Genomic DNA, 9671 nt, shown 5'->3' on the forward strand with positions numbered 1-9671 from the left:
GTCACCTTAGCCTTGTCCAGCCGCTTGGATCCTCAGCAATGAGGATCCTGCGAGCTGGATCACCCTCAGGGAAACACGTCATTTGGCCATAGTGCCATAACTGATTCTCTCTCACAATGCAGGTAATGTGTTCAATCCTCTAGCAACTGCTAATTCAACACAAAATCAAACCAGCGGTACCCAAGGATTCTCCAAAGAGACACAGTACCAAAGGAGTCCAGTCTTCGTCTCCCCTCACTGGATAGCGTCCATGTCTCACAGCCATACAGCAAGACAGGCAGCACCAGGATTTTAAAGACTTGGATCTTCGTCCTCTTGCAAACATATCGGGAGTGCCACACACCTCTTTCCAGCGACCTCATGACCCCCGTCATGACATGAATGTCACTGCCAAGGTACGTAAATCTCTTGACAAGGTTGACATTCTCCCCACAGACAGACACACTACTGATGGCTATGTCTAAGAAGTCATTAAATACTTGGATCTTGGATCTTTTATCCAGGATACCCACAATCCCAGACACTTAGACTTCTTGCTCAGTCTCTCGAGAGCTCCAATCAGAGCCTCTCGAGAGCTCCAATCAGAGTCTCCATTGACTCCGCTAGGATCACCGCATCGCCGGCAAAGTCAAGATCACCCTTCCCTTTCCAGATAGGGACCACAAGTCCCATTTTCCAGACAGTTGGGATGACACACGACCACCAAATGGAAGAAAAGATTGCTGTCCAATACTGATCTAATACTAACAAAAAAAAAGATGGTACTCTTAATTTAATATTTTGTGGCACCACCCTTAGCAGTAATTACTGCCAACAAACGATCTCTGTACTTCACAATGAGGCATCTGCATTTGCCAACAGGTAGTTTGGCCCACTCCTCCTGAGCAAACTGCTGAAGCTGTCGCAGGTTTGAAGGGTGGCGTCTCCACACTGCAATTTTCAGATCTTTCCATAGATGTTCAATAGGATTAAGATTTGGGCTCATGGTTCATCAATCATAGCTTATTTGAGGCACAGGACACTATTGAATACTTGTGGTAAGTGCATGAACACGCATACAAAGTATGGAGGAAGTGGGACAAATGGAGCAAAGTCTCAGTTCTTGACCAGCTGTTGGAATTCTAAAGCATGGCTAGGTAAATTAATTCCACTGGCTTTCAGGTATGGGCAATTATACCTGAAATTTTCATTTTGTCTTCTTAAGGTGTGTTTACTACCTAGCTACATTATATACTTGGGGCATATTGGGGGCACTGTTCCCCACCGCCAAGCTGGGTCTTTTCCTGCAGCACTGTCACTGCAGCCTCATAACTGAGCTACACTACACTTGGCATCATGTGTACCTCAACCTGTTTCCCCAAGACCCTGTAGCTGCCTTTTCTCTTTCAGGAATGAAGGACAACTTTCACAACCAAAATGCAGGAGACAATGTTTCAAGGTAGTATCTTTTCTAATGGCACATCACCCATGTCTTCCTGCTTACTGCCAAATGGTTAGGGAAGCGTGTTTGTAATTGAAAGATTGTTGGTTCGAATCCCTGACCAACAAAGTATCACCGAGGTACCCTGAGCATGGTACTGCTCCCTGGGCGCTGAGTTACCTGCCCCCTGTTATATCACAATGTCACATATGGGTTAAATGCAGAGGACTCATTTTTTTGTTGTGCACTGTGTGCTGTGGTGTGTTAACAATGACAACTAATCACTTTCACTTCCCATCACCACTGATAGGATAGTATCACTGTAGGTAATCGGGTTGGCAATGGATGATGACATTGGGGACAAGGGTTGTCTATACATTTTAATAAAATTTGTGCTAAACTTTGTAACATTGAAAACAGGAACCGACTTGCAGGGAGGCAGGGCAGGGGGCCTCACTCTAAGGTGGTTGTGACACAGGGAAACAGATGGTGTGTTTTGCAAGGTTGCTGAGACATTAAGCCAACGTTTGCCCTACTGGGATTAACAAGGGAATGGGTTGCTAAAGCCGCAAAAGAGAAGACAAAAAGTTTGGGTGTGGGTACTAACGAAAGCAGATGTCAAAGTAGAGTTGTTTGTCACGCGAGTGGAACAATATCAAGACCAGCAGACACTCCAGACAGGTTATATAAGCCAGACAGAGACAACAGAGTTTGAGCTTCCTCGGGTATGTACTGTATGTGCATGCGAGCGTGGCTCCCGGATCGCGATCCGTGCAAAGAATAAAGCGCTGACTTACAACCACCCTTCGCCTCACGTGTGCGTCTCTTTCGTCATCAACGGTCTCGGCGGAGATTGGCTGCAACAGTATACATTTTTATATAATTTCTTATATATAATATATAATTTTTTAAATGACTATTCATAAATTCATTAAGTATATAATTTAATTTATTACTATTTCTATTATTTTATATATATAAATTTTTCTTTTTGCAGTTTAAGTTTATGTAAATGATTTAAGCATCCTCAGCTAAAGGGACAAGCTCTTACGTTGGTTTAGTTTTTTTGTAATTTATTTTAAATAAATCGCAAACCACCAATTAAGTCTTCGGCCCTCTTTCTGAAAGGGAATGCTACACACCTTGTGTATTACATCTTAATTCATGTATTTCAAAGCAATTAAACTGAAGTTTAATTTTCATGAGTATTACCTATTATAGTTAATGTAGGTATATGGCACTGTTAAAAAGTCAGAAAATACAGGTATGCCATTGTATAAGGAACTGAACAATGGGAATGGGGCAGAAAAAATTTCAGTAGCCAACTTTAGCTTTTGATTAAGATTCTCATATGTGTAATCATTATTCTGATGAGCAATGCATTAAAAAGCATGTCAAATATTTCACCAATGCAGTCACCTTGATGCTACAAATTCTTGTCAAGGTCATCAATTGGGTTGGTTATTGCCAAATAACCCAAGATACAATACTCATCATACCAGTGTCACCATTCAATGCATCACAATATTACCATTATACCCTGATGTGTAGCACTCCAATAACAGAACTACTGAAATATAAAATCCAAATTTAGTTTTAACCACCAAGAATAAGTCAGTATCTTGAATAAGGCTGTTGAACACTTCATCTTCCAGTTGCAAAAACTATTCAATTCTTTGTAAGCACACAAAACTATTTTTAAAACAGCAAATGTGGGAAAAAACCATATACACACGTGGACAAAATTGTTGGTACCCTTCAGTCAATGAAAGAACAACTCACAATGGTCACAGAAATAACTTTAATCTGACAAAAGTAATAATAAATAAAAATTCTATGAAATTTAACTAATAAAAGTCAGACATTGATTTTTAACCATGCTTCAACAGAATTAATAAAAAAAAAAAATTCATGAAACAGGCCTGGACAAAAAAAAGCATATTAATTCTGTTGAAGCATGGTTGAAAATCAATGTCTAACTTTTATTAGTTAAATTTCATAGAATTTTTATTTATTATTACTTTTGTCAGATTAAAGTTATTTCTGTGACCATTGTGAGTTTTTCTTTCATTGACTGAAGGGTACCAACAATTTTGTCCACGTGTGTAGAATGAAACATTTAATTTATACTTTCAAAACAGTAGTAGACACTTCACTGATCTTTTTCATTGCAGTGCACTTAGCATAGGCCGCATTAAAATATGCTGTTTATCAACACGTTGAAAAAATGTAAAACTAAAACAGTTAACTCTACGGCTGGTGTTAAATGGTGCTACAATAAATTCATAAATTGATACAAAAATTGTGGCAATTGATACTATTTTAGTCATTAACCTGTTAGTCATCCTGACACACTGGGGATTTTACAATATTTTAATCAACACAAACCACTAATTCACATATATTCCTGCTTTCCATGGGAGGTTGTCTAGCATAATGGTTCTTTTAAAACTTTCAATTTCTGCTGCCCAATTACTAACGATAGTGCTCCAACGGTGTTACATTCTTCCGTATTTTAGGATACTTACTATTGTGAAATACGTAACACAATGTACTTAAGGATGGTAGATTACATTTAATTTGCAACAACAGAGGCAAAATCACAATGACAAAGAAAATTGAACACTGAAATTACACAATGAACATTTAAAATCCAGCTCAAAAAAGAAATACAAGCACAATGTCTATTACTCTCCTATAGAGATGCCAAGTAATATGGGATATGTACTTTTTCATTTATGGCTGAAAACAACAAAAAAAATTTGAAAAATTAAAAGTATGGTAGCAAACACCTAGGCGAAAGCCATACAAACATGAGACGATTATCAAACACTGTTTCCCCTACCAGTATATTGGGGGGAGGGGGGGGCGCCTCGCCCTCCCCAACAGCACCTCCCACTGCCCCTTGAAGGTCAAGTTAATTTTATTTTCTATATTGCGCCAGATCACAACAGAAGTCATTTAACGTTACCTTTCCTATAGAATAGCGTCAACCACCTGAAAACTGCTGTCATTAAAAGAAACACATTAACACCATGAATCCTGTCAGTGTTCGTCTGCCCTCCCCCCAAGCCCAAAAGCTGTAAACCTAGGGGAAACACTGTCAAATAACTATATGAATTTACAGAATCCGCATCTAGATTTAAACCCTAAATCCTACAGTTAAGCAGCGGCACTATTTATGGAGCAACTGGAATGAATATAAATGAAGCACAAGTAATTAATGAGTTTCAGCATTTTCACATATCAGTATTACTGAAACTGTACAATTTCAATGAGTACAAAAAAGCACCTATATATTTTAAATTCATCACTACGATGTGAAATGTCATTGCTGAACTAGTTAAGTCAAGACATGCAATTTCAATTTCACTGAAAAATGTTAAACAGTAAAGGTTCACAACTACATGCTAGCTTCACAGCGTTAAGGTGGCAACAAATTTAAAATTAAATTGACAGAATCAATGTTATTTTATCAATAGGCAAACATTTTTATTTTTTCTGATCTCAACCACTGTCCACGATTGGTCGACATAACGTGGGAGCGCAGCGTTGGGCAACAGTATTAATTATGCAGTTACCAGCATGCTTTGCAGAACATCATCCATATTCATAAATCATCTAAATTAAGATTTGTATCTGTGTATAATAATAAATATTGTAACTCTATAATGTTTGCAGTGAAATGCACATTCAGTTAGTGTGTAACCATGTGTGTTGCATAAGTTGCTGGCTTTCCTGTCTGTGCTGGTAGTATTAGACCAATTTTCGTTAATAAAAACAGCAACTTCTATACCAAAAGAGAAACCATCTTTTATTAAAATGACTCATGTACTTGCCATAATACATTTATTTGTACTCTGTATGTGGGTTTACTGCATCAAAAACATTCTGTGCCCTCACTGAGTTATAACAAGAGCTACAACAAACAAGGTGGCAATGACATTTTAAGTATTTAAGTATCATTTGAACTGCACAACCACTGCTCATGCATCATCATACTGGTAAAACAACATTGATTCTGTCGGCAGTATGCAGCCACCTTTATACAAGTCACTACTGAGTAATAAGCACAGATTCATCATAGCTTGAATGAACTTGATGTTTTCTTGTTTTTAGTCTGAAACCTCCAGATGAACCACTCATAAACTTATTTTATTATACAGCCCCTACTGAATTCTTGGTAAACATCAATCGGTGAACCTTTCTTTTGTGATTCTTAAGAGACTTCAGACTAGGGTAGCTGCGCTGGCAGATGTGGCACCGAAAAGCCTGGGTGTGACTGTGGGTGATTAAATGTTTCTGGAGCTCCTTGTTACTACTGAAGCTGTGTGTGCATACTGGACAGACGACTGGTTTGCTGGAAGGCGTGGATGCACAGTAGTGCATGTGGAGCTTAAGCCTGGAACAAGTGAGAAATTCCACACCACAACTGGGGCACAGAAATTTATTCCCCATGATACCATCAGCTTTGCATCGATTCTTATTCAGGTGCCGGACCAACGAGCTGTGCTGGCTGAAAGACTGCTGACACTTTGGACAAACTGAGCGTTTGTGTGTGTGGAGGTGGGCCTCATAACTCATCCACGAGTGGAGGTTCTTCCCACATGTAGGACAAATGTAAGACTCTTGGGCATGCATCTGAAGGTGCTCAAACAGTTGACGAGAGCTGGTGAAAACTGATCCACATTCACAAGTCACTTTTCTTGGCAAAACAGGTGGTAATGACATAATTCCCCAAGAGTCCCCCGAAGAAAGATTATCACCCTGAACCCCAAAAGATGGTGTGAGGATCAGCATCCTTTCCTGGTTTGTTGGTTCCTGGAATGATCCTTGATGATCTCGTGGCAAAATTATTCTCTCGGATTTTCCAGTATTTTGATCACTGTGACTGCCAATGTCTTCTGTGTTTCTGCTTATTGGAATACATTTCTTCTTGTGCAGATTGAGAACATATCTGCGACTGAAGCTCTTCCGACAATTGAGACATTCAAACCTTTTCTTGATTTCCAGATGTGACTTTGCGTTTATTGACAGTGTGTCCTGAATGTGATGCGGCACTCCGCTGCAGGGCAAATGACTTTGGTGCATTTCAGATGTCTGGATTGGATGATTTAGCTGACTGGATGTGAATGGAAAACCATCTCCTACACCAGGCTTCTTGAAAACAAACTCCTTATTATTACTGTGCTCTGCCTCAACTAGAACATCAATGTCCGATTCATCAATTGGCATAGTCCAGCGTCTTTTCTCTTCCTGTGCCTCTACATTTTTCACCTCGCCTTCCGTTTCAACTTCTCCCATATGCTTTGAAGCTGAATACTCCTGTGTGGAAGCAGTCCAGCCTTCCAACTTTGTTTCCTGCAGTTCTGCTGAGTTTCGTCTGACTGATTTTGTAGGGAACGGCATGAAACTTTTTGGGGAGCCTGGCCAGACATCCAAGTTTATTCCTGGGTTCTTTGCTAGCATGCCGAGAGAAACCTCTGGGCCTCTTGGAGAGTTAGACTCAGTCATCTCCCTTTTGATAAGACTAGTGGCTTCCGTGGCTACAGAAACATTCTTTTGCATGGGTGATTCTCCTATTCCAACCACACTCTCATTATCTATTCTTACATTTCCTTTCACCATATGGACTTTGTCCTTTGGGAGACCATCCACATGCTGATGGGAAAACAAATGACATTTGTGCTTTTTTAGATTATACAGGCGTGTGTAACTATGTTTGCACATGTGACAAGAGAAAAGCCTTTTCTGCAGCTGTTTCTCAGTACTGTTCTCCATGGTGCCTTTTTGGCCATGAACCGCTACATTACCTGAAGAGAGGGGCATTACATCACCTACAGTGAATGGATCCTGCAGAATCCCTGCAGGCTCCGGTCTACATAGATGATGGATCTGCGTACAGATTTTGCTAATGAGAAGACGTTTGCAATGATGACAGCCCCTAATTTTTTCTTTCTTGTGCGTAGTATGATGAAATATGAGACTATCTATGTCATGGAAAATCCTCCGGCAGAGTCCACACTGATGTCTACCTTCTTGGCCATTTTCACTGACCCCAACTAACTTTCGACGCGTCTCAAGTGCCACCACAGGTAGAAAAACCTTAGTCAAACTAACAGTATTACCAAGATTCTTAAGAGCGCCAGCCAATTGCTGCTTCGTTTTAGTCCCAGATTTACATAGTAATCTTCGTAACTGACTAATTGATGATCCCTCTACAGATTCAGAAGTTATCACTGATGGCGATCCCACTGGTTTTGATATTTCTTCCTTGTTAGCCCCCAAGGCTACCTGGGCTGGTGGCAATCTTTCCATGAAAGCAGACACCAGCATTTTCTTTAAGGTTTTCTTTAGGGGTTTGACATCCTGTTGATCATTTTGCAGAACCGCATCGCTATGAACAGGACTGTTTGAGTCTGAGACAGAATTCACATCCGCAACACTTCTGTGTTCCAAGTCATCTTTTAGAGCTGTAATGGTTGGTGCCAAAATTAATTCAGGTGAGTTGGAAACAGGAATGGGTGCAACTTGCTTTAAAGAAGGTGTGTTGTTTAACTGTGCAACAGGTGAGGGAGCATGACTGAAAATCTCCTTATTGCTCACTTCAGAGACAGAGTCTTCAGTAGCTGACTGAGAGATTTGGGGGCTAGGTGGATGGACATGTGAGGATAGAATGGAATGAGAAGTAAGATTAAAGCTCTCACTACAAGATGCATGTATAGGGTCTGAATGGCTGGGGCTGTTTATGCTCTCTCCTACTGCTTTCTCCTCCTTTATTGCCAGGGGCTCCTGTACATCCATCTGTGTCTTGTGTAACTGCTTATGTTCAAGCATGGCATTCAAATCTTGGAACTTATCCCCACACTCACAGACGTAAATAGCGGAAGAGGCAGAGATGGGCGGGGCACTGCAATGATGCTTGTCCAAAAGATCCTTGCTGGAAAACGTGCTTCTACAATTGTTGCAGGAAACTTGGAGAGCGAGTGGTGGTTGATTCCCATCAGGTGAGTTGGTGTTATTTGCATGAGATGCCTGGTGCACGAGTAAAGAGGACAGTCCCGAAAAGGTGGCTGAACATGCCATACAGCGATATGTCCTTGATGGCAGAGAGCCATTATCTCCAGTTTCATGAATTCCCAGCATCTGAAGCGATCAGAAGTACAGACCCTGGGGAACTTGAAGTGTGGTGGGATTCAATCTCTCCCTATAAACTCCACAATTAAAGAACAAGAGAGAAAAACTTTAACATGTTAATTTTAACCAGGAAGTATTAAAAACCAGTCACATAGATCTAAAGACAAAATTTTTAAATATTGTTCACCAACACCTTTAACTTAACAGAGCAGCATGTCAAGCTTGTTATATAAGTCATCTAATGCTATAAGGTTATTCTCCATCCATCTTCAGTAACCACTTATCTTGCATAGGATCAAAGTGAATATGTAGCCTATCCTAGGATGCACAGGGCAAAAAGAATATAAAACATACTGGACAGAGTCCATCACAGGACACCTGGACAAACAGCCTCTGAATAATTCATACACATTTTTTTCACCTAGCTACATGTTATTGTACTCGAAATCTTACTTATTGTGTAGCATTATCTATTTAGACAACATACTGCTTCATGATAATTTAATCTTAATATTTGATCTTAATATCTGACATATTATTACATTAATGTATAGTATGATACAAGCTAGAAGTAGAATCAGGAATCACCCTAATATAGTTACGTCTTACCTTTATAACATGACAATACTATGCACATTAATTGCCAGGCGTGGTAAAATGTAAATTGACCACATTTAATTCTGTTGAAATACGCATGTCAAGAAAATTATATTGCAACTATGAATGAATGCATACATGTAACTACAAAACGAAAACGGTATAGTGTAATTTAAGAGAATCCCGCATGCCTCTATGGAAGATATTGAGTATCTCATTAACTATGCTAAAATTACGTAATGGGAAAAGGACACATTTAATGACTTATCTGTATAAATCTTTGCCTTTCGTCAACAAGCGATATTGCACAGCCTACGTTATGCTAGCTGGCTAGCGATCATATCTTTCTCTAATATTGCGAGGTACTTCGTTCAAATTCATTTAAATTGCAACATCAACGACATTAAAAATAAGCAATAACTTTTTATATTCAACCACGATTTTTAAATTACCAACCTTTTCTCATTAGTAGTCCTTATGAATGTCTGACACGTTCTGCTTTAAACATACCACAATG

At 39.6% G+C, this 9671-nt stretch overlaps 1 protein-coding gene across 2 annotated transcripts in view; it reads right to left on the minus strand.

The window, feature by feature from the left end:
- Positions 1 to 3980: 3980 nt before the first annotated feature.
- Positions 3981 to 9671, minus strand: part of LOC125748293 (uncharacterized) — a 5871-nt gene continuing 180 nt past the window's right edge. Inside the window, exons 1-2 of one of the 2 annotated variants that reach the window (XM_049024259.1) lie at positions 9611 to 9671; positions 3981 to 8627 (exon numbers count right to left, since the gene is read on the minus strand). The exon at positions 9611 to 9671 is cut by the window's right edge and continues 180 nt beyond it. In XM_049024259.1, the coding sequence (XP_048880216.1) occupies positions 5579 to 8566 (2988 nt within the window). In that variant the 5' untranslated portion in view covers positions 8567 to 8627; positions 9611 to 9671 and the 3' untranslated portion in view covers positions 3981 to 5578. Of the gene's footprint in view, positions 8635 to 9610 lie in introns of both variants that reach the window. The other variant, XM_049024258.1, reaches the window with a different exon arrangement.

The sequence above is a fragment of the Brienomyrus brachyistius genome, chromosome 9, assembly GCF_023856365.1.
Source record: "Brienomyrus brachyistius isolate T26 chromosome 9, BBRACH_0.4, whole genome shotgun sequence".
NCBI lineage: Eukaryota > Metazoa > Chordata > Actinopteri > Osteoglossiformes > Mormyridae > Brienomyrus > Brienomyrus brachyistius.